The 23,588-nt window shown below is 50.4% G+C and overlaps 1 protein-coding gene across 1 annotated transcript in view; it reads left to right on the top strand.

Annotated features, from left to right (window-relative positions):
* The first annotated feature begins 3,686 nt into the window (after window positions 1-3,686).
* LOC119433584 (uncharacterized) overlaps window positions 3,687-23,588 on the top strand; it is a 34,415-nt gene continuing 14,513 nt past the window's right edge. Inside the window, exons 1-9 of the mRNA XM_049658576.1 lie at window positions 3,687-3,880; window positions 6,516-7,030; window positions 10,461-14,443; window positions 16,317-16,441; window positions 17,998-18,063; window positions 18,172-18,234; window positions 19,853-20,005; window positions 20,816-20,878; window positions 21,326-21,528. Coding sequence (XP_049514533.1) covers window positions 6,929-7,030; window positions 10,461-14,443; window positions 16,317-16,441; window positions 17,998-18,063; window positions 18,172-18,234; window positions 19,853-20,005; window positions 20,816-20,878; window positions 21,326-21,528 — 4,758 coding nt within the window. The 5' untranslated portion in view covers window positions 3,687-3,880; window positions 6,516-6,928. The remainder of the gene's footprint in view (window positions 3,881-6,515; window positions 7,031-10,460; window positions 14,444-16,316; window positions 16,442-17,997; window positions 18,064-18,171; window positions 18,235-19,852; window positions 20,006-20,815; window positions 20,879-21,325; window positions 21,529-23,588) is intronic.

Here is a 23,588-nt window from a genome sequence, read left to right as displayed (position 1 = left end):
ATCCAGCGACTCAGCCGCAGGATTTACCCTCCCCCTCATAATAAGCTCAGCACTGAAGAGGCAATAGCCCAACTGCCATAGAATCTAATGGGCACGCTCCCGAGTAAGCCGATGTGATTTTGACGTCACCGCTTTCGTCACGCCGGGCTTGGCAATGTAAATTTCGGTCCAAGTAGCATGACGTCATAAAGAAGAGTGCATAGGCCTGCTATCTATAGGAGGGCGAACGCCTTAGCGCGCCAGGTGTTGCGTGAGGAGAGAGGGAATCGCCGCGACGGCACGTCACCCTCGCTCTCTCTCTCGGAAGCCTGTCGGCGAAAGCTCTCGACTGCGTTTTGACTATAGGGTGCAGTGACTATACGACAAATACCACAATACTGCCGTGGTATTATTCGGCATTGTGGTTGGCAGCGAGATTGCCGCTTCGTGTGTGTGCTGATGTGTCCATAAAGTTTAGTGAATCACGCATGGCAGGGGGACGTGCCGCAGGTTACAGAAGGAAGCTATCGCTGACTTTGACAGTCATCTTCGATTGTTTCAGCCACATTTTTTTATCCGGTAATGTAGAAGTGTACTAATGCAGCACAGCTTATTAATGTGAAAGCATTATATGCCCCATGGAGCGGAAAATCCGGTGTTGGCGGCGTAACCAAAACATGGTAGAAAAGGGCTGCGATCCCTCGACCTTTGGTGGGAGTCGAACCAACGACCTTGCGTTGTGCGCACCTTGTGACGAACACCGTTGCTCTCATTGGTTCTGCTGACGTGGCCGTTGGTTCGACTCCCAGTGATTGCTTGTTTTATAAGACAGTTTCAGTACTGAGTACGTGCGTACGTTAGGTTGCTGCGTTCTGCAGAGTGCGCATGTGCAGAACGCAACACGAACGCTACGCGATGCGTACGCAGCAGCTGAGTATGCACGCATCCAATTCTTGCGCACGTACGCGGGGAGCCCCACGTGCTGCTCTCGTGGTTCTAGTTTGTTCGGGAGAGCGCGAGACAAAAGAGTAAAAAAAGAGTGCAGTAGGTTTACGTACGTAGGCGTTTCCTTGTACTAAAAGCGCTGTCGTGACACGCGCTGCCACGTTCCGCAACGCGCTTGCGTGCTGCGTACGTATCATCGCGCCGCAGTACTAAAGCTTTCTATTAATGCGAAAGCATCATACGCTCCATTACGCGGAAAGCCGGCGGCGGCGTGACCGAGCGTTGGCATACCAAAAGTGGCCGACGATGCAAAGAGTAAAAACACGTCAACAATGCTTGGGTTGACGTCGAATTTATCAGGGAGGTTCCTGTAAACAAAGTAAATTACTGGCTTTGAAAAGAAAATTTGGAACGTTTCTATCTTGGTGGGAATAGAGCCCGGGCCTCGGAGGTGCGAGACGAGCACGCTTACACGACGCCACGGCGGCTCCATGGTCTGACTAAAAGTGTACCTCACGTGCGTCATCGCACAATTCACGTCGCAACCATCTGGCTGACTAAAGGTTTCACCAAAGGGACTATAATGCTTTCGCATTCCTACACGTAAGCAGTCTTAAGCGTCTCTGCCGAATTTTGTGTTAAATCTCATGGGTGTATACGGTTTGGTACGCACTCGTATACGTAACAGCTTGAAATGACGAGACAAACGGAACAGACCTGGAAGACGCCGTTCTATGGTTGCAGTGGTGTCGCACGGTATGCATTTGTTTATTTCTGATGGTCGGGAAAGACCCACAGGCATATAAGTAAGGGACAGATGAATTAAACTAGAGCGGGCAAGCCGGCAGCAGTTCCAAAGTCTAGGAAGCCCCGGGCGTAGGCGTTTGAGCCTATCCAGGTTCGGTAGGCTTCTGGGTTTGCTGCCCGTATGCCCGCCAGGGAAAGACACCGCTCGCGCTTACGGACAGGTCCGGGTAAGGTGGCGGATATTCACCGATTTCACCGGGCCCTAGCAATGAGGGCATGCTTTAGAGTTTCGGTTGCGCTTTACACTGCAGGATGCGAGGACTGCCGGAGTGACAGACAATACACCCTGTCTGCATGTGCCGCAGCGTCACTTTTCCGAAGCCGGGGAAAACCAAGGGGAACCCAGACGGCGTACAGTATCGCGTGCTTGCCCAGATCATTGCCTTCAGGGCCAGGCGTGTTGCCAGTGTGTCCATATGGGGAGGACGCGACACCGCAAGCAATCAGACTGGCTTGCCTGCTTATCTGATTCATGGGAAGTCATATGTTTCTTAGAGCAAAGCCGTGACCCTGAGCCAGTGGATTATCAGGATTATTGATGTGGCGGGGAATTCGTTCCGCAGCGCGTGATTCTGCCGATCGATGTCCATGGCGTGTTTGGTCTGTTTAAGAGAGAAATCAGATCATTCTCGATCTGTGGAGCTTCGCATGCAAGGCCACAATAGCACGACGTACTTAACACTCTGAGACCGTATCTCTCTGCGCGCAGGCCAAAACTCCGTCACTCTTGAATAAATTTATCGTCTCTTTTCTCTGGTGATTTTTTTTCTTTTTCTTACATGATAAACATGCTATCGAGTATATCACTGTATACGAGAACTACACAAGCGTTTGCCTACACATCTCACATCGATGGTCTGAAAAGAACCTATAGATAGGACACAGAGACCAAGCTGCCCACCTGACTATACCATCTGTGGATCTGCACCATGTTCTGCACCATAGGTCCCTCAGCAGTATACATGTACGCAGGGTGAGAAACTACCATCCACCAAATGAACCACATCGATCACACATCAAAATGCCTCACTTCAACAGTATATACGATCGATGCGCTTTATTGACTAAATTTAGTGGACTTTAGCCATCGCTGTGCGCATGTCTGAAAGTCGGGAGCGTGTACATATTTTGAAATGATGTTTTCCAATAAAATCAATTGAGTAATTGAGAACACTTCCTGTGTCCTTCACTTAGTCTCCGATTTCGTGCTTGTTTTTATTTCCAAGTAGTCGAAGTACTTATATTCTACTACTTTTTCGGTGTAATATAGACTTAAGGTACTGCTTAAGCGTTCGTATAGATCGCAAGTTGGCAAGACCTGCAGAGTTCGAAAAATGACAGCATAGCCCATCGATGTCACGATGAACGCTGACAATAATGCAATGAACATTGAATCCGTGTAGCGAAACACCGTATTGACAAATACTTCACATGTGTGTAGCCGACTTTTTCAGTTTTCTGTTAGTCATCATCGCTTCTCTGTAGCTCGACGTTGTGGTTGTTGCGGTTGTCCCTCAATGACCTGGCCCAACCCACTGTGGGGGATTGGCCATGAATCAACAGTCCTCGCTCAATGCAGGCTGTTGCTGTTGTTGCCTCAAAGCATGACTCGTACGCACAAGGGGACTGACCACACTGGATTGGTTGAAAAATACACCCAACAAAATGCCAAAAGGGGTAAAGGCAAACATTTAAAACGAAGCATTAGGCAACTAAATGATACCGCAAACTTCGAGAGGAACTATACACAAACTTAGGGGAAAAAATATGTCCCACGTCGCTACGCCCTAAGCGCGTCCTGCAGGACCCAAATAAAGTTTGTCCAGTCCAGTCGGTACCCTAGCAGTGATACTTCTGACTTCTAACAATGATACTTCTGACTGCACAATATAGAAGAAAATGAGGCACGCTGCTCGTGCAACTATAGGTGCACGTTTTAGTCGCGGAGGAGGAACGGACGAAGAAGAGGACGCCGCAGCGGCGCGCGACAAGCGCAGTTCGCGCGGCGAAGACGACAAGGACTGGGCGGGCCTGCGCGCCATTGGCGTGTGCTACCATCGCGCGTGGCGAGGCCCGCAGCTGTTCGGAGACCAATGGGCCCTCCCTGACTGCGGCATTCCGAGGAAAAATTTGCGCTCTTCTCGAAGGGGTAAGCGACCGCCGCCACTCTCCTCTTCTGCGACGCGGTCGCGAGCGACCGCGCATTTGGCCGAGCCGTCGGTCCACTCGGGCCGAGATCCTGACGCGGCCGATGATGGCACCCAACGGCCGCCGGCGTTCGCTCGGCCGATCGGAAGGGTCGACTGAATCTCCCGCGTATCGTTCTTAGCGCCTGCGCTGCCAACGTGGTCAACCTTTAATTTGGCTGCGTAGACGTCCGTAAAACCTTCTCGATTTTCTTTTTATTCCTTTGGAGAATTTGCTGCCCCAGTATCGCGGCCGGCACCGGTACTGTAGCGCAGCCTTTTCCGATGCCTATTTCTTTTCGCGCTTTTTCACGCTTCGTCAGTTGTAAGAGCGACGCTCCACTCGCGTTATCAGTGGAATCAACCGGCCGTGAACGCTGCCTCGCTGTGAACGCGTGGCGTAGAATCGAGCGGAAGGAATCGCAACAAAATGGCCGATCCAGGTACGTACGTGAGCCTAAAGGGCTATCGAGAAGTATGTGCGTAATGAACATTTTATTGCGATAGCAATTATATGGACACTTCAACCGGATTTATGCCGTCGCCGTGAGGTTCCCTATAGATAAAATCTTCGCCGCGCGCCGTATGCCCGAGCGGTAGCGTGCGGGGACGCGCGCTATCACGGAGAGCGAACGCACTCAATCACCCACGCGCAAGCAAGGAAGCGGGAAGCCAGCGCCGGAGGGAGCGTGGAGGGGGGGGGGGGGGGGCACTTATACTCTGCCAACAACCGCGCTCGTCGCTCGCTCGCCCGCACCGTCTCTTATCTCCACACGGCTCTGACCTTTATGCGCCGTGCATTCGCCGCTCAGTTTCCGTTGAAGCGAAAGACCGCACGTACCTTCGCCCGCGGCGGCGTATGCGCTCACTGCCAGCGTTTTGACAGTTGTCTCCAGTCATTCAGTGTGATCTATTCATGTTTGTTTGTGCGCGCTCACACCACGCTTGTTCATTCAGTTAGTAATAGTCGGGCCACATTTTCCAACGCACGCTACACATGCAATGCTGCCCGGATCGGCAGTGCAGCACTACAGGTGTGTCCCTTCGCACGCGCTGCCCACGGGAAGCGCTTCTCATCAACACCACCGTTTCACACGCGCCTTCTCGTGGTCATCGAGTCTCTCTTCATGTCGGTCTACTTACGCCGCAACACACCTGCTTACTTAATCAGCTCATGTTTACTAGAATTCATATTGCTACCAAAGCCGCTCACCTTACTTCTTCGTATGACATTGCTGTGTTGCTATCGCATTCATTGCTTCGCCCTTAGGGCGAAACTGTGACATTTTTTAACACTATTATGAGTGTATGAAGGATATATGCTGCGTTTGTGCAATGGCTTAGGTCGAATTGCCAATGGGGCCAAATGTTATTTTCGTTTTTTAGCTACTTTTGTGGAGTACAAGAAAAGGGGGGGGGGGGGGTGTCCGGGAGGCAGAAAAATAAAAGCAGGACAGAAGGGATAACTATGAAAAGCATTGACAAACGGAGTGTGAGGGTTTCCTTCACCTTAATGGGCCCCTCACCAAGCCACATAGAACATTTCGGTTATACGCAGGAAGTTGTTACGCGCCCCCTAGGGAGCGCTCTACCACAACAATTTTAAAATTGGTTCATTAGTAGCCGAGATAGAAATAATTCAGGGCCGCGAACCCATAATTTATGGAGGCGAGCTTCACCGCCAACATAGACACTCTCTCCACAGTCCCTCAATTGTCTCGCCTCCGCAAGCGAAATTCCTTCCCTGCGTTCTCCCATACCGGAGCTCGAGGATCGCGTGACGCATACGCCGCGGGCCCCGACATCGTATATTTTATTTTTATTTTCCCCTCGCTTATTTATTATTATTATTTATTTATTTTTTTATGTTCTTTTTTTTTTCTGCGCGGCGCACTTCCGCTGGCGGTGCGCGCGCGAGCCGTTGCATTTGTCTCGTTTCGCGCAGCGCACAATTTCGCGCGCTGTGCACGAGAACCCCCGACTAGCGGTATAAGTCAGTGCTACACGAACACTGAGGCAGACACAAGCGGATCACAGAGCATGATCGCGCGACTGCACGACGTGGGAACAAGCAGACGAAATGGGAGTATGCATCTCTCTTGCTGCGGTGCGAAGTAAAACGAAAACACGCAAACATTCGGTTTGTGTGTTTTATTTCTACAAACATTTAATTCGTGTGTTTAAGTAACAGATTACACAAATAGCAGATGTTGCCTTGATTATTTCTCGGAGTCACGTGCCACTATGAGCGACGTCACAGCACAGACAGATTACACAAATAGCAGATGCTGCCTTGAGTAATTCTCGAAGTCACGTGCCACTATGAGTGACGTCACAGCACAGACATGTACGTAGGCGCACTTACCCATGTACGTCAACTCTCCGGCTGGGAGCGCGGCGCCCGCGAGGTGAAGGGCAAACGGCGTTCGGTTTGAAATTTCAGCTCTAGCGATGTAATACTTAGCAGACACGATCATTAGCGCGCATTGTATGCACTGCGCTCAATAGGCTAGACCTGGTGAGGGGTCCTTTAAAGCGACTGACAGCGTGTCCGGTTTCCGTAGTGTCTGTGAACAACATGGCCGTCCTGCCTTGCAGGTCGACACCCGACTCGCAGTTCCATTCGGGGCGGTATCGCGCGCGGGCCCCTCCTGTTGACACTTTACATCAACCGAGTGCCGCTCTTGCGTAGAATGAGGGTGGCCCCTTCACAGCAGCGGCAGAAGTCACGCGTGCAGTGATCCCCGGGTCTTCTCCCTCGCTACCTCACTTGCTTCCGCGGCAGCGACGATGGCCGCACCCCCACCTACTGGGGCTTCGCCCGGCGGTGGATCTCCCGGCCGCGGTGTGCCGCCTGGCATGGGTGTACCTCGAGGTATTCCGGGTAACGCACCTCAGCAGGTCGCGCCTGGGGCGCCGCCTGGGGCGCCGCCTGGGGCTCCGCCTGGGGCTCCGCCTGGGGCTCCGCCTGGGCCGACAACTTGCCTCCACCACCCCCACCCATCGCAGAGATGGGCGAGGTGCAGGATGCCGCAGATCAGCCGGGGGATGCCATTCAACCGGCGCCAGGCACTTTTGTGACGACCACGGCAGCGGACGCGCCTGTAGCGCAGGTAATATCACAGCATATAATTTTAGCCCATCCGCAAACGTATTTCAGTTCTCAGAATTTGGGCTTGTCCGTACACTTCTGACCATTTTAACGGTTTACCGGGTTATGGGAGCCATAAAGGGAAAATAGCAAAGGTGGTAGTGACATTGTGACGCGTTGTCCGACGACAGTGCGTTTGATAAAAGGTTCTGTCGGGTGAGCCTTCTCGTCGAAGGAACGTCATGAGGACTGTATGTTAAAGGGATACGGACACAAAATCTGAAAATTTTACGGAAATGCTGCAAATGAATACTCAGTGTGCGATTACACCGAAAAGAAGTAGTCACTTAGCTCATTTTTCAGCCGATGACTTTATTTTTGGCGTTTTCGTGAGCGCGCCACGCCGCCCGACCCGCGCAAGTTGGAAAGCGTGACGTCACAACACCCTCGTCGGATAACCAGCCGGCCGGCCGCGGTCAATCGAAGCGCGCCGACGCCGCCATCGCGAGCACGTATTCGAGCTCAGGTGCCTCTACCAGCGATGAGTACGCGTCTGAAGACGAGGACCATTCCAACTTGGCAAGAAATATAACCGCTTACGGTTACGAGCCTTCCGCGTCAAGCAACGAAGAAGAGCAGGTGGCCGTGGACGTGCCGGTCAGGTTTTCGCGAACCGTAGCGCGAAGATTTCGCTTTGCACCAGACACTTGTGCAAGAATTGTAATTTCCACTCTACACTTGCAAGAGCTCACGCAGGCGAGGCAGCTGCGGGGTATTTCAACACTGCGTGGATGACTGAATAGTAGTTTATGCCGTCGGCGTGAGCAACTGCACAAGAAGGCTGCAAGTGAGCGAAAACAGCACCGACCTCTTTTCGCCTCCGCTTTTCAAACGCGCCGCCGATCCTTTCTGCCTTGAGAAGACCGAGAGCACAGCGTCAGGCTTTAGGCGTTTCCGAGACGTTTCAGTCCAACCGGGCTGGTCATATAATCATCGTCGACGAAGTGGTCCGCGCAAATGAAGTCATTTTTTAGAGGTCTCCAGGCTGGGCGTGATGGCTGACAGGCACGTATCCAAAGTTTACGCACCTTCTCATCTCTAGAAAAAGTGTGCGACCGCGTGTCACGACCGACGATGCCGTTATAACAGCCTTGGGGGCAGCAATATCTGGGCATATTTCTTTCCGCCGCGACGAACGCGGGAAGGCACATGTAAGATGCACCACCTGCGTGGAGCGCCGACGGGGATAATGTTTCAGACGGACCACGTGCGAAGATCGCCGACGGGGATAAACGCTGCTAGGGGCTGACACCCCCGAAAGACTGCGACGGCTGTGGGCGACCTTGACCGCACGTGGGTGTTATGACGTCAAAATGAAGCTTCTGCCGGCGGCCGCTTGGAAGCAAGGTGCAATAGAAAATCGCAAAAAAAAAAGATGTTTCGCGTTCTTTTTTTCAAAGCAGCTTGTATTCGTCATATTCGACAGTTCAACTTTTGTTCCGACGCAAAAAATCACGCAAACTTTTGTGTCCGTATCCCTTTAACGATTATGTCACTATACCGATGCTTTGCACCAGCAGTTCAATGTAGAATAGGGTACGTTGCTGAAGTATTCGTTTTGTGCGCCCTCTGGGTAAACTTTGTGTCACAAGATGTCCCTACCGCCGCGTTGCTGTCGTACACCACTCCGGTAACCCGGTATTCCCCAAAAGCTTTAGAGATAAGCTAAAACTCTCTAATCGGGTTACCGAAGATTTTTGCCTGAACGGTCGCAGAGTTTAACCAAAGAGGACACAGAACTATTATTGCACTGACCAACCATACTCTAGTTAGCAGCAGTGTAGAGAGTCGGAAACCACGTAATCGTTAACGTGCAGTCTTCTGTTTTTTCCTTCGACAAGGTCATCCAAGTAGCAAAAAAAAAAAAAAAACAACAACAACAAAAGACAAAATCTAACGCGTTGAGGTTGGAAGAAACTACACGATATGTTGCTACCATAGTTGCTACTGCCGTCTACAGCTCTCGTATTTCGTAAACCGTCACAATTACGGTGTCAGTATACGTAAACCGACACCACCCTGGAGGTGTTGCAATAGCCACAATGACAAAAACGCGAAGATATATCCGCAGCTAATATACTATATGGCGTGTCGCATGCATCGCATATGAATATCATATGAATAGCATATGAATAGCATATGAATATGAACATTCACATAAACTCAATAAACTAAGAAATATTCGTGGGCGTAGCATATGAATTGCTACATTCACATACACTCAACCAACAAGCAATTCCACATTCAAATAGATTTATAAATACAAATTCACTTGAAGGCAAGCACGGCTTATATACTATAACAGAAAATTGCTAAGGGACAGAAATGCGACAATATCGTTTTTAAAAGCTTGTATATACAAACTGATGCTTAACTATACTTTCGTTAGTTCTCATACTGAAATTTCTTTGTCCACTCTCGTTTCCATTTACCTTATTTATACATTTCAATTAAACATAATTATCTTCCCTCGGGATTTATCCGGCTTTATTGTCGGTTACATTGTATGATTATAACTTTTCGGTGGAGTTAGTTACTCTGACTATGCCCCAGAGAGAATTAACGCATTCAAATTAATCAGTGGTACAAGAACACTCGCAAGTGTAGTTTAATGCTGGACATATATACTCCTTTTATCATTAGTTTGCAGTCAAGTGGATGGCACGTATTTAGTGTTCTTTGAAACTACCTCAATCCCATGAACTTGGAAAGGATTTGCTGAATGAATGACATTGGTCAGGCGTATAATATCTGCCTGAGTGCTGTAGCTATTGACATTGGATCTGTCGTTATTATTCAGCTAGAAAAATGAACTGAAACTGAACGTGTTTTTCAGTCTATAGAACAAGAAGAAGGTGAAAAAAATCGAAAATGCAACGTAGAGTAAGCCTGTAAAAAGCAGTACGTCTAGCTCTCCTCCTTGGTATTTAGTAGGGGTGCATGGATCTTAGAATTTTCGAGTACGAATTGAATTTGTCTTTTCCGAATCGAAGTGTCAGACGCGAGAATTCGATATTCTATTTCTTCGAATGATCGACTGTGGCATAATATACGGGGTTGCAATGAATATTGGAAATTTCATATCATAGACAAGGGCCGATATACATGGGCATAGGCCAATTCCACTTGTAAGCCAGCCTGGGAATGTGGGTATGGTTTAGAACTTACAAGCTGTCCTATTGAACCGACTTGCATATAGCAATACACGCATTGAAGAACCTTGATTTTGAGAAGCAGGAACATTATTCTATGTGATATTCGAAGCCCGTAATTCTCACGCTCGTGTTCGATTAGAAACTATTCGAACACCTACACTTAGCTTTATGAAAAGTGTTAAATTTCGCGAAAGGCAAGCGTTGCAACACTTTCACAATTTTTCACTGCACTCTTAGGTGATGACCGGTGCGAAGCAGGAAGGGCCCAAGAAGGAATACATGGCGGCCGTCAAGTCGTACGAGGAGCTTGTCGGCGAAAACGTGGTTCGCGGCAAGATGTACGTGGAGAGTAAGCCGCAGTACGAGGCGGGACCCATGCAGGGTGCAGGATTCGGTGGTATGGGAGGCGGCTTCGGGGGACTACCCATGGGAGGCGGGTATCCCCAAATGATGGGAGGCTACGACAGGCCTCCGATGGGATACGACAGACCACCGATGGGAGGAGGAGGTGGCTACGGGGGTTACGACAGGCCGCCCATGGGAGGAGGCTACGACAGGCCACCAGACATGTACGGACCTCCGAGGGACAGGTACTCGCCAGATCGGGGCAGGTACCCGCCGCCCGACTATGATCGCCCTCCGATGCGGGAACGACCGCGGAGCCGTCGGGAAGATGACTACTACTACGACGAGCTGCCCAGAGGAGCACCGTCCGAGACCAAGTTGCCCGTGACGAAGGAGTCCGGGAGTCGAGCTGAGCGCATCATCCAGAAGATACGTCAGGACATCGAGGCCTTCGACAAAGACGATGTTGCACCGGAAGACGTGGCGAACGTTCCGAGCAGCAAACCCAGCGGAAGCTTGGAAAGGAGGCCGCGAGCGGGACCCCTGCGCGCCCTGAGGAGGGCAACGGACGACTACGAGGACGACCCGGACGTGCGACGCAGTCCGCGCCAGAGGTCGTCCTCGCACCGGTCGCGGGAGGACAGCGACGACTACGACAGACGTGGTGGCCGGAGGAAACGGTCGAAGACGCGGTACGAAGACGAGGACAAGCAGCACCATCACAAGTCCCGCAGGGACCAGTCGTCCTCCTCTTCCTCCTCTTCGTCTTCATCGTCAGATGACCGTCGACAGCACAAGAAGCGGCACGGTTCGAGCGACCACGGCCGCAAGCGCAGCGGTTCTAAGCGACGGAGCCGGACGCGGTCGAAGCGAAGGGACGAAGACGAGAGATCTGCATCGCGTCGTTCCCGCAAGAAGGGCCAAGGTAGGGAGGACGAGATGTTTGTGCCTCGGCCCACGACTGACCGCAACTTTATGGATGCCGGCATGCTGTACCGATACGAGAGCCAGCCGTTAATGCTTGTCAAGGGAGATGTCTACAAAAAGGAGGAAGGCGCGGCGGCGGATGCGCCAGAACAGGACGCCCCGAGGAACCCCGAAGAAGGAGCGCCTCAACAAGCGAGGTTCCTGCCGCCCGACCAGTACCAGGACTTCCTTCTGGACGTCCGGGCTGGTAGGAAACGCCCGGGATACCCTGTTCGTGCGACACCTTCGAATGTGGCTCAGGAACTTGGCAGGTACCATGACTTCCTTTGCAGCGTCTTACCGGAGGGTACCGCTCCTAATGCTCTAGCGGCCGAGGTTGGGAAGTACCACCAGTTCATCCTGGGAACAAAGAGCCCCGCGGCCGACAAATACGAGTTTCTTATGGCTACTAACAAGGGCGTCGCGAAAGTTGTCAAGCCTTCTGCGGCTTCATCGGCGGACAACCTCAAGAAGACCCCTGGCGGATACCAGTCATTCACGGTACAAGCGAAACCGCAAGCACTGAGCAAAGAGGAGGCAAACCAGTACCACGGATTCGCCGTCCAAGCGCTGCCTGCCGAGCCGCCTAAGGAATCCCCTAGCGACAACGCGTTCACGATGCAGACCATGCCTCGCAGAACTCCCAGCCGGCCGAAGGGCGAGCGCTACGAACACATGGAAGACACGCCGCAGCTCAAGACAGAGTGGTGGAGCCGCACAGCGGGCGTCTTTGACGGCACCGGCAGGCCCGCATCCCGGAGCAGGTCGATGAGGGGCCGCCGCGGGCTGGCGAGGTCCGCGTCCCCCCGCATGATTTCCCCACAGCGACGCAAGGAGTACGACGACGAAAACGCCGAGGCGTACCAAGTGACGAACGTCGAGATGGAGGGCCCCATGGGACAGCAGTACGCCCAGGTGCGCATGTCGAGGCGTTCCGGAGACGCGGGCAGGATGTACTCGATGAACCGAAAGCTGTCTCCCACCGCTGTCGGCTACGGAAGCCCGCCTCGTGTTGCGTCGCCAGAGATGCTCGCAATGCAGATGCAGGGGATGCAGATGGGAGGAATGCAGGGGATGCAGATGCAGGGCGTACCGATGCAGGCGATGCCCATGCAAGGGATGCCCATGCAAGCGATGCCAATGCAAGGGATGCCAATGCAGGGGATGCCGATGATGGGGATGCCGATGCAGCCCATGGCCATGCCGACGATGGCCATGCAGGGAATGCCCGTGCAGTACGACCCTCGCTCCGGGCGCGTCCCGATGCGCATGGATCGCAGGATTCACCAGATTCTCACTCAGCAGCAGGGAGGAGGAGGGCGCCACAACGCCCCCACTACTGTGCAGGCGCAGATAGACGGCGTGGAAGGCGTCACGTTCAAGTACCAGATTCAAAACGAAAGCAGGCAGCGTCAAGCGGACGACGGAGACACCAAGACCAAAGACGTGTTCATCGAGACGTCGAAGGAGCCCTCAGTGGAGCGAGTCATGAGCAACGTGCAAGTGCAGGTCGACGAGAAAAAAGTGTCCAAGGCGACCAACGCCCGCGTCAAAACCCGCGCGTCATCGGCGGCGACGCACGACGCGGGGTCCAGGAAAAACGCCGAAGCTCAGGCAGAGATCGAAGAAATGCCTCACGTTAGCTTCACGAGGAACCCCAACTTCGACGCCCCCCCACCCGGGTATCCGTTTCCCATGATGCCGCAGCCCCCTTCGCCTCCGCCGTCACAGGTCATCTCGACGACTACTGTGCACACGCATCAGCACCACCACCACTATCACGACCAGCAGAAGAACTACAAGATCGCCTACTTGCTCCCAAAGAGTGGCGACATCAGGAGGGACAGGTCCATCCAAGCCCACGACCGCTACGAGGACCAAGAGCCTCTGGGTGCCGCCGTGGGCGTGCAGTGCCTGTCTCTGTATGAGAGGTTTATGAACTGGATCTACCCGGACACGAAGCAGACCGAGGATGTGAGTATAATGACGGACGCTGAGGAACTCACCGAGGACAAGAAAAAATCCGTCAAGAAGGGCAAGAAGGGCGCCAAGAAGGACGCCGAGGGCAAGTTGGAGGACGGCAAGAAAGACGATAAGAAGGGCGTCGGCAGTGAGCCGGAAGCTGAGGCGAAGGGCAAGTCCGCCGAGGCCATCGAGAAAGGCGAGGGCAAAGACAAGGAAAAGCAGGAAGAGAAGAAAGAAGAGGAGAAGAAGAAAGTGCCTCCTGGTCCTCCGATACCGGTTAACCTGCCGTGGCAGGGACACGAGTACGAGTACGAAGAGCAGATCAAGCCCGACGGCACACGCGTCGGCACATACCGCTACAAGGGTCTGGGCGGCGCGCCAAAGTATCCCGATGACCAAGGTGCATCCAAGGGATCGCTCAGGTTCCCCGACGACCAGGCTTCCAAGGAGCCCGTGGCCTTCGAGTCCACCACTACTCGCATGGAGGTGGACGGGCAGCAGTTCTGGCAGCGCGAGATTCGCCCCATACCGGACAGTGCGCGTGCGGCACCGATGGCGCCCATGTCGCGAGAGGTGTTCCAGAGGCGCGAGAGAGAGCAGCCGTCGGCGCGGTCCGTGTCGACCCCGCAACACGTGCGCGTCAACACCCAGACGAGGGCGCGCGCCGTGGAACGAGGTGGAAACAATCGTCCCGACAACTTCGTGCCCGACGTCCAAATTCGGCTGGACTTCGGCGACACTTCGGACAACAGCGGCTCGCGCGACTCGAAGAACAAGTCGTCCAGCGCGGGCGCTTCGTGGCAGCCCGCCGACATGGTGGTCTCGTACGCGCACAAGAACTTTGACGACAAGAACATGGTGGACGATGACGAGGACGACGACGACATGCTGCCGTCCGGACACGTCTACGGAGGTCACGGCTCCACTAAGAAGCTCATTAGGAGGTAAGCGACATTCTGTGTAGTTAACCGTCGATGGCACTATGCGGATTGTAAGCTACTTGCGCACTCAATATGAGCTGCGACGGGTTAGCGCGTGCAAGGTAAAGTGTTCGCGCGTTGTAGCTCACACTGAGCGCGATAGTATAGTCGGGTGTCTTTACTTTCTGGTATAGCCAAAAAATTCCCGCGGAATTATGGGCTGGAAGCGGGCACATCAATATACGCGTGGTGCTGTGCTATACTGCATGATGCTACCAAATGGGGCGCAACATGGGTATATCGTGAGGGTCCTGCTGTGGCGGGTACATTGTATACGGAAAAATGATGAATGAATGTGAACTGTACGCGTTGGTGCTTCACTTTCTCTCAGCTATTCGTAGTCTGTCACAGCCTGCAGAATATAGTTTGGAGGGCCGGCACCCTTTTTGCTAATAAACGTTTATTTGTGGACGTTATATTACGTTATATTACGTTTATTTGTAGACGAATATTACCATCGGGCTTAAGTCGCTTTCTGCCCCGTCACTGTCGGTAGCTAAAGGAATGGAGGCGGGTTCAGCCGGGTTTCTGCGCTCTTTGCTCCGAGATGCTCTTAGGCGAGTATGTACAATCCCGCCGACTAGACGGAGTAATTACCGTTTCGACGTATTTCGCATCATTAACGTAAGGATGCTGTCATATCAAATAGCGGGGCTACTGCACTGCGAGACAGGAATGAAATTGTTGTGTGGTCATTTGGGAGGCTTCGAAACGGTATATTTTATATTGAGAACTCGGAATTTACTTTATTCTTAGAAAGCCACGCGTGCGAAACTAGTTTCTAAATGCCTAGTTTGCTGAGCCAGTTAGTAATTCGCTTTCCTTATAATTCTCACTTTTGGCTGGAATCTCGTGTTACATGTCATGTTACGTCTTTCCTGGCGCTGCAATAAGTTGCCGTAGAATATCAAATCCGATTGTCAATTACTTCCGTGTCAAAACTACGTAGCTATCGGATTCGTGGAGCCAATAAAACAGCAGCTGTTTGTGGACCTAGCTCGTCGAAGTGTAGGGTATGCTATTTGGTATTACAATTCAACCCGGCTATATCGAACCCATATACAACGAATTATTGTGAATAACGAACAGCAGTAAAATCGCCTTGAAAATTTGTGTTCAATTTTTATTTTATATATCGAATTACCTATATATCGAATTTTTTTGTGATCCGCTTCAGATTCGATATATCCGGATTCGACAGTAGTAACTTTCAAGTACTTCGCACGCCCTTACCGGGCTTACCATTTCTTAGGACATTTCTTACGAAACCAAGTTCGATTAAGTTTACTTGAGGTACCTAAATTATGTGCCGACTTTTGGAAGTCGACAAAACTGAAAAATTAGAGAGGCTCTATATAACTGCGCATTCAAAACATATATCGCAGAGCTGTGAATTGCATAAATTAATGCAAAGCGTAACAATGAATCTACTAGCGTAACTCTGTAATGTATTATTTATTAATCGAACTTTTGCAAAACAATGTACTGCTTGCGCGTAAGCCCTAAACCATTAAATGCATTATTCTTGTTCATTTTAGACACACTCAATGACGGCGTGCAGGATCTCGATACGTATTTTACCAGCCTTACGCTTCAATTTGGCTTTGAAGCTAACCAAATTTCAGGAATAAATAAATAAAAGCTTGCGAGCTGTGCCAACTCTACTTCCAACAATCAGCAGAAGATAAATTTCTCCCTGAAATGCAACAAATGACATTAAGAGTGCTTCAGGGAAAGCCTCTCCGCGTCGCTCCTATATGTGAATTGGGAAATCGGTGTTTGCGCCGAGAGCCAGTGCTTTCTCTTATCCTAGTCGTATACCTTGTGCTTCTCTCAGGGGCCGCAAGGTGCGCGGCATGCCGAACAAGGAGCTGATGGCGTACTCCATGGTGGTCGTCGTGGCCGTCGTAGGCCTTGCGCTGCTCATCACCATGAGCGGCCACAGGACTCAGTCGAGGCAGCGTGAGTAAAATCGAGTGTGTGGAAAGGAATGCCGCGAATCAGGCGACGGATTAAAGACTACTTGCCATCGAAATTTGAGGTCGTGTAACGAAACTAAGTTTCAGATAGTGTAGGTGTCGAGCAGCATCCGTGCAACATTTTATTTCTGAAATGCGAGAGGATAAGTCGCGAAAGGCTCACAGCAAGACCAATATGTTCATCATCATCATCGGCCTATATTTATGTCCACTGCAGGACATATCTCCAATTACCCCTGTCTTGCGCTAGCTGATTCGAACTTGCGCCTGAAAATTTCCTACTTCATCACCCCACCTAGTTTTCTGCCGTCCTCGGCACCAACCGATATTTATGGTGCTTAATTAAAGTTCAAGCTACCGATTACCATTCAGCCATTCTAGGTTCCATGTTCTAGGAATAACAATGTTCTAGAAACCACATCGTGGTAATAGCCGCCGCAGAAAAAAAGCCCAAATGAGTGTTAGAGATCTGATTGGCATCAACTCTGAGTAGGCAATTTGTCTTGGCTTGGTGTAATAGACGACCGCGGACGGCGCCGCAATTATCGGAGACGGTATTGAGAGGTTCTGAATGGTGCAAGGTTCTGAAATGGTGCGACAAATTAACATGCACGAGTGATCCTGATACGCAGTGCCATAGACGTTATTTGGTGCTGCGGAGCATTGTGGTGCGGGCCGATAGTTTACCGAAGCGGGTAGGAAGCCCTCTCACAACGGAGGACGTGAAGCCAGGTGTACCACTTGCGCTTCAGTATATTTGTAGAGAACGCATACAGTCAAAGGTCTATAGCGAAGTGCTTGGGACCTCCAATTCTTCGTTATACAGGTCACTTCGTTAAAAGAACGCACACCGAACTGCGCGCAATAGGGCAGGTTTAGCACGTACAGCAATTAGAGCCTTTATTTGGCACGAACTCAAGAGAGGACTTGGTGAAATAAGTCGCATAAGTTGCAATAAGAGAACTCTAATTAGCGCTGGCGCACAGCGCTAAAGCTTTACACAGCGCAGCTCAGTGGCGCCTGCGGCGGGCAGTGGCGCCACCGTTACGCGGCGTTCGTTGTAAAGCAACAAATCAGCCGTTGGGGTCACCGAGATTCCTTCGTTGCACAGGCAAATTCGTTGTTGTGGATTTCATTGTAGAGGTGTTCACATTGCGTACGAAGGATAGGGATTTGGACGGGACCTAATCAATGCTTCATTATACAGGTCCTTTCGTTGGAGAGGCGTTCGAATTGCCAAGTTTAGTACCAATTTTTGAGCCGCTGTAACTCTTTCTTCGCTGCCGTTGAGTTCCCGGACGCTCTTAATCGGCTCAATCGGTCCATTGCGGCAAGCGGGAAGCCCCCGCAAATTTGCTTTTCTAGCTGCTCCTTCGCCACAGCTTGATTCATAAGGCACGAATCTGTGGTTGCTGTTGCCTTTCGCGTCGTTCAAAGTCTTCAGTGAAAAAAAAAGAAAAAAAGTAGTAGGGTTTATGATTATTTTCTTTTGCTTTTGATTTGGTTTCTATCTTACTGTGACGCGCGTTCGGGTTTCAGCTTTTGGACTCGATCGCCACCTCGTCCTGAATGCTTCCAAGTTCAAGGGAGTCCAGGCAGGCCCAGGTAAGGCTCTTGAGACTGCTGGCTTCGCGTTGCGAAAAAGAAAAAGAAAAAAAAAGCTGGTTTTGTCGACTTATACCTTTTCGCTTTGCGTTTAATTTTGTTTTCCAGCCAACGGTGGCTTCTGGAATGCTGCGCCCCCAGTATGCAGAGATGCTCGATGCTTGACCAGAGGTAGGAAACGCGTTGCCGACGCCTACGTTCCCTCTCAGGCATGAGTTTTCTACAAAAACTGCTAGAGAAAACTCGAACGCTATAGTGCCTATACACTCTAAAAATGTTTACACCCTTATGGGTGTTTGCTTGTCACACGGGTAACACCCCTACCGTTGTTAGGGCCTTACAAAAATGTATAGAGGACGACAACGAAGTTCTAACTAGACGCGCGGTGACAAAATACGTAGTTGAATACTATGTAATCATTCTGATAGCCTTGAGCGCACATAAATATCCGACCGGAGAAATTCACATTGATAGATATGAAACTTTATTTGATGCACTTTTTGTGTCACCTGTCGCAACTGTCATAATTTGCAAGAAGTCGGCAAACAAGATGCCATCATTGGTTCCCACAAACAATTTGATCTTTCCCCTTAAGGGAAACGTGAGGGTGTTGGCCGTGCGACCACCTAACACTCTTTTTACACCCATAAAGGTGCAAAATGTTAGTGTGTACGGGTCCTGCAAGCAAAGGTTGTTCAGCCATTTTGGGAATGATGGTTTGTACACGGATTTGCCTAAACTTTGTCCTTCTGTCTTCGAACGGTTTTGTGACTGCAAATTGGTTATTTTTGAAGAAATGCTGCGTTACAAAGCCAACAATTCGCAATGATTTGCTGCGGCTGAGTTCCCTCTAGTAATTTTTGTAGGAAACTCTATGGTTTGAGCAATATGCTAGAGAGAAGCTAATTCTTCAGAATTCTTGGTGCAGTTTGGACATAGCGCACATGTAGCGGCTAAACGATGGCAAAACTTTTTGTCGTTGTGCTAAAGCAGCAAGCTTTAGCAGCCATTGAAATGATGGTAGAGGTGTTGTCGAAGCCGTAGCGGTATACTATTATAATTAAGTGGCTTATAGCAGTTTAAGCAGCACATAGCAACAGTAGGGTATCACAGGTGCGACCGTAAAAGAACAACATTTAGGCTATATTTCTTTTATTCCCTTATTCTTGATGTTAATTGACTGCTTTATTCGAGAGTTCCACTATGGTTGGAAGGCTACCGTACGATATTTCATTTAACCGTGCTCGACGGGCGGTTGATGAGTGACAGATAACGACGCATGGTTTAACAGTCGCGTCATTTATTTCTTCCGACAAGGACGAGAGGTCCTACGCGTGCAATTTCAACTATTCAACTAAATTGCCGTCAGAGGCGTCAATATAGGAGTTGATCAAACATGCGCAATAATTTTAAAGAAAAGTTTACTTCCTTTGGAGCTTAACTTGTCCACAAACAATAATAATCTATTGCGTGCATATTTTGTTTAACACCCTGCGCTGTCGATACTTTCAGGTCACGAACGGCATGCGTTTATCAGCGTTACAGAGCGTTCCTGGCAGGAAAGTAGTCGTCGCGGAGCGTTAAATAAAAGGATGTGTAATCAAGATTCGTGGCGATCGTTGTTGGGAAACAAGATACACAGCTCAATTGGTGTAAATACTTTTTAGAGTGTAAGCAGAAACTGACTCATGAAAGGAGCTGTGGACCGACACACTGTCTTATAACAACTTGCTTGACCGCTTCACCGCTTCACCTTTTCATTTTTTTCTTCTTTTTCACCCGGATTTAGGATCAGCGGCTGTCAAACATCTTACCAAGGACTACTTGAAGACCGCTTGCACGGATTTCTATCAGTTCGTGTGCGCCCACCGAGACGTGACGGAGTCGCCTCGCGTCATTGCCCACCGTGCCCTCGAAGACGGCGTGCTCAACGTGATCAAGTGTACGCATTTCTCCCCTCGGCAATCCACTCTTGTCGGCGTGAAAACGGGCTTTTCCGAACCCTAGCTACACTGTCTACTAGAAGTTGAATTGCGCAACATTTTGACGGGACACACAGAAGTGAAACACACACAGCAGAACGCTCTGTTGTGTATGTCTCTTCTTTGTGTCCCGTCAAAATGTTGTACAATCCAATTTCTAGTATGCTATACTAACACGCCCAGTTTTCAACCTTAGCTAGCTACACGGACGCGCTAGCCACGAATACGGCCAACAGCAGCCTTGCTTATAGAATGTATCGAAAAACCTGATCGCAGCTACTCTGCAAAGTGTTTTTACTGCTTATATAAACGTTGCTATAGGTTTTCCCTGTGAGCATAACTACCATGGGCTGCAGGTGCTCACCCGAACAGCAGTTAGCGGGCTCTAGTATCTCGGTATTAAACGGCGATAACACCAGTGAGCAAGCACGTACGCACTAATTATAATTGCGCATACGTTTGTATGTGTAAAGGTGTTTACATGGCAGTGGCTGTAACGAGTGGACATACTTAAGGCACGACCTTTTGTTCAAATAACAAAGTGCGTTTGGTCGCTGTCGCGTTGCAACGTGCACGAGAGCATGCAGCAGAAGGCATCCGACCTTTAACCGTGGTCCATGTGTATCTAATAATGGGCACCCCAAAATCTTGTCATCGCGAGATCGCGTCCAATGTCATTGTGGCGAGATTCGCATCTAAAAAAGTACGCGAGCTTCGTTCGTCGCGGCAGTGGTGTCAAGTCTAACTGTGTGTATTGCTTGCGCTCAAAGCCCAGGAGAAATACCCGGAGCTGATGACCGCCAGGCACCTGTACAAGGAGTGCTTGAACAAAGGTAAGCTCGGTGTTACATAGTGTGCAAATTTAGTGCGCACGTTTGCACGGCGACATTAACAGAAGCTCGCATCAGCAGAACCTTTGTGCAGAATTGAGCTTGACACCAACGCTCATCCACTGCACTCTTGAATGACAAAGTGAGGCGCCCGCCGCCGTAGAGTCCTAGATGCCGGAACAGTTGCAGGATCAGCGAGGAACTTCGAAAGCGAAGAAAATAAACCCATAGGTCTTCGCTTTGCTCAGAGCGCATGCCATCGATGGAAAGTGCTGACAGCACAAAGTTGATTGGGCAAATACTGTCTACGTCATACGAAATTCGCGAGTGGGAGAGAGCGTCGGGATCGGTGTGCTTGCGTCCAGAGCAGTACACGACCCGGATGTCGTACTCGGATTGTGTTCATTCATTCCATTACATTCCATTCCTTTCGTTAATTCGCTCTTGCAGAGGCAATCAGCGAGCGCGGCTGGGACCCACTGGCCGAGCTGCAGGAGTCCACCGACCTGTCTGGCTGGCCCTTCACCGACCCCGTGCAGCAGCCGCTCATCTGGCGCGCCGCGGCCCGACTGCTGCGCCGGTTCAACTTGCCCGCACTGCTCTCCGTCGGGGTGGAGAAGCACCCGCACAAGCGCGGCGCCAACATACTCTCGGTGAGACTATCTGCAGCTATCTACAGTAGCACATTGCACTCGCCGTAGTGCGTGTATTCGCAAACGACGGCGGCACGGTTTCGAAAGGTACCTAAAGCGACACTGAAGGGAAGTTCATACATACGTATGAACTTAGTTAAGCCTAACAGCACGGAGAAGACTTGAGGCAAGCGACACAGCTCAAGCTAAGGCGAGTTGAACTCAAGACGCGCAGAACAAAAGGAAGACAAGACAAGGACGTCGCTGAACTAGAAATGTCCTTATTATCCTGTCCCCGTTTCGTGCCGTGTCTTCAGTTCAGCTGTTAAAAAAAGGAAGCTTTGACTCGGGGCCAGTTGCGATTTTCCGATATTATAATACACGCTAAACGCTGAAATGATTTCTTCAGACTACCGTTGGACCGATTGGAATGAAATTAGTTCCATTTAAGAAAGCTGAATTCTATGCCGACCAATAGAAAGCATAATATTTATGTAGGGCCTCATAGTTTTTAGATCGAGTGCTGGAAATCAGTTTAAAAAATGAAGCACACCGTTTTCAAACTATTCACCAGAAACAGATATCACAGTTCTGTAAACTGCACCAGTTAGAGCTTCTCAAGCGAACAAACTTGATGTTCGCCTACATGGAATTGTTACAATGCTTACACTAAAAAAAAGTTTACACCATTTGGAACGCAGCTTGTCCCACAACAATAGCCATCTGTATTGCTTGCGTTTCCCCCTTTTTTTGATAACCCGGCTGTTGCTACTTCCCTGTCAAAGAAAGGTATGTCACCCTGATAACGAGCATGCCCTTTCTGACCTGGAAGTACCTAGCGAGCATCCTTGAAAGAACGGAAGACCACTCGAGATAGAAGACCATTATTGTATGGGCACAAGAGCCCGAAAGGGTGCAACAGTTTTTTACCGCGTACAACGGTTCTGAAACTCCAGCTCACAAATTAGTAGTACTTTTCAGAGTAGTGTGTAATACATAAATTTTGTCCGCTTTGTGTGTTTCAGTGGGTGCTGTAAACAAGACAGTTATGCTCTTTTGTTAGTGAGTTAGGGTAAGATGCGAGGCACCAACTTGTCCAATTTATAAGCTATACATTGTTAAATCGCTATATCGAAAGCGCGGAAATAAATTACTACGCACGTGGCAACGCCTGGTTGAAGCTCTTGCACTTGAACTCCGTGACGTTGCAGACGTCAGATTTCCACAACGTCTGGTCGAGGCTGGTTAACCTCGCAGCCCTCGGAAGAGTAAAAGAAAGCTGAACATGGGCATCGTTTGCCGACTTGCATTGTGCAAGAGAAATCCAGGCACGCGTATAGCGTGACATCAGTGACGTCAGATGATGTCATTGGTCGCGTGGTCAGGACGCGATCAAAAAATGCCCAGTTTTCACTCTTTCTCTGCTAAAAAGCAACCCTTTTCTGGCAAAGCTATGCAGTGGGTGCAAATGCTTGGCAGCGAACAGTCCAATACGAAGAAGCCACCTGAAGTATACAGTTATTGCTAGAATTCGAAACTATAGGCATGTGTTGCTCCTGCTTCTCCGCTTCCGTATTTACCTTCCTGTGTAGATGAGCAGTGGCGACGAGAGTTTTTAATAACTGGTTGTGGTCCCATCAACTGTGACCAACATTTGGGAAGGTGGCGCCGTCTAATTCAACCGTTGACTTTATCGCGACATCGGTGGCATTGTAAAAGACGGGAACCCGCCGGGGTGGCTCAGTCAGCTAAGGCGTTGCGCTGCTGTGCACGAGGTCGCGGGATCGAATCCCGGCCGCGGCGGCCGAATTTCGATGGAGGCGAAATGCAAAAACGCCCGTGCGCTTGCGTTGTAGTGCACGTGGTCAAAATTAATCCGGAGCCCCTCTACTACGGCGTGCCTCATAATCAGAACTGGTTTTGGCACGTAAAACCCCAGAGAGAAGAAGAAAGTAGACGGGCGATAACCTCGAGCAATCATTTTTGGATGTACAATCATTTTCGCGAGATGTCGCCTGAAACCGCACCGGACGCGTCGGCGTATGCGGCCGACAGCGTTTCTGGCGCTGTTTCAAGCCTCG

The sequence above is a fragment of the Dermacentor silvarum genome, chromosome 11, assembly GCF_013339745.2.
Source record: "Dermacentor silvarum isolate Dsil-2018 chromosome 11, BIME_Dsil_1.4, whole genome shotgun sequence".
Lineage (NCBI taxonomy): Eukaryota > Metazoa > Arthropoda > Arachnida > Ixodida > Ixodidae > Dermacentor > Dermacentor silvarum.
This window is presented reverse-complemented; position numbering and strand designations above follow the sequence as displayed.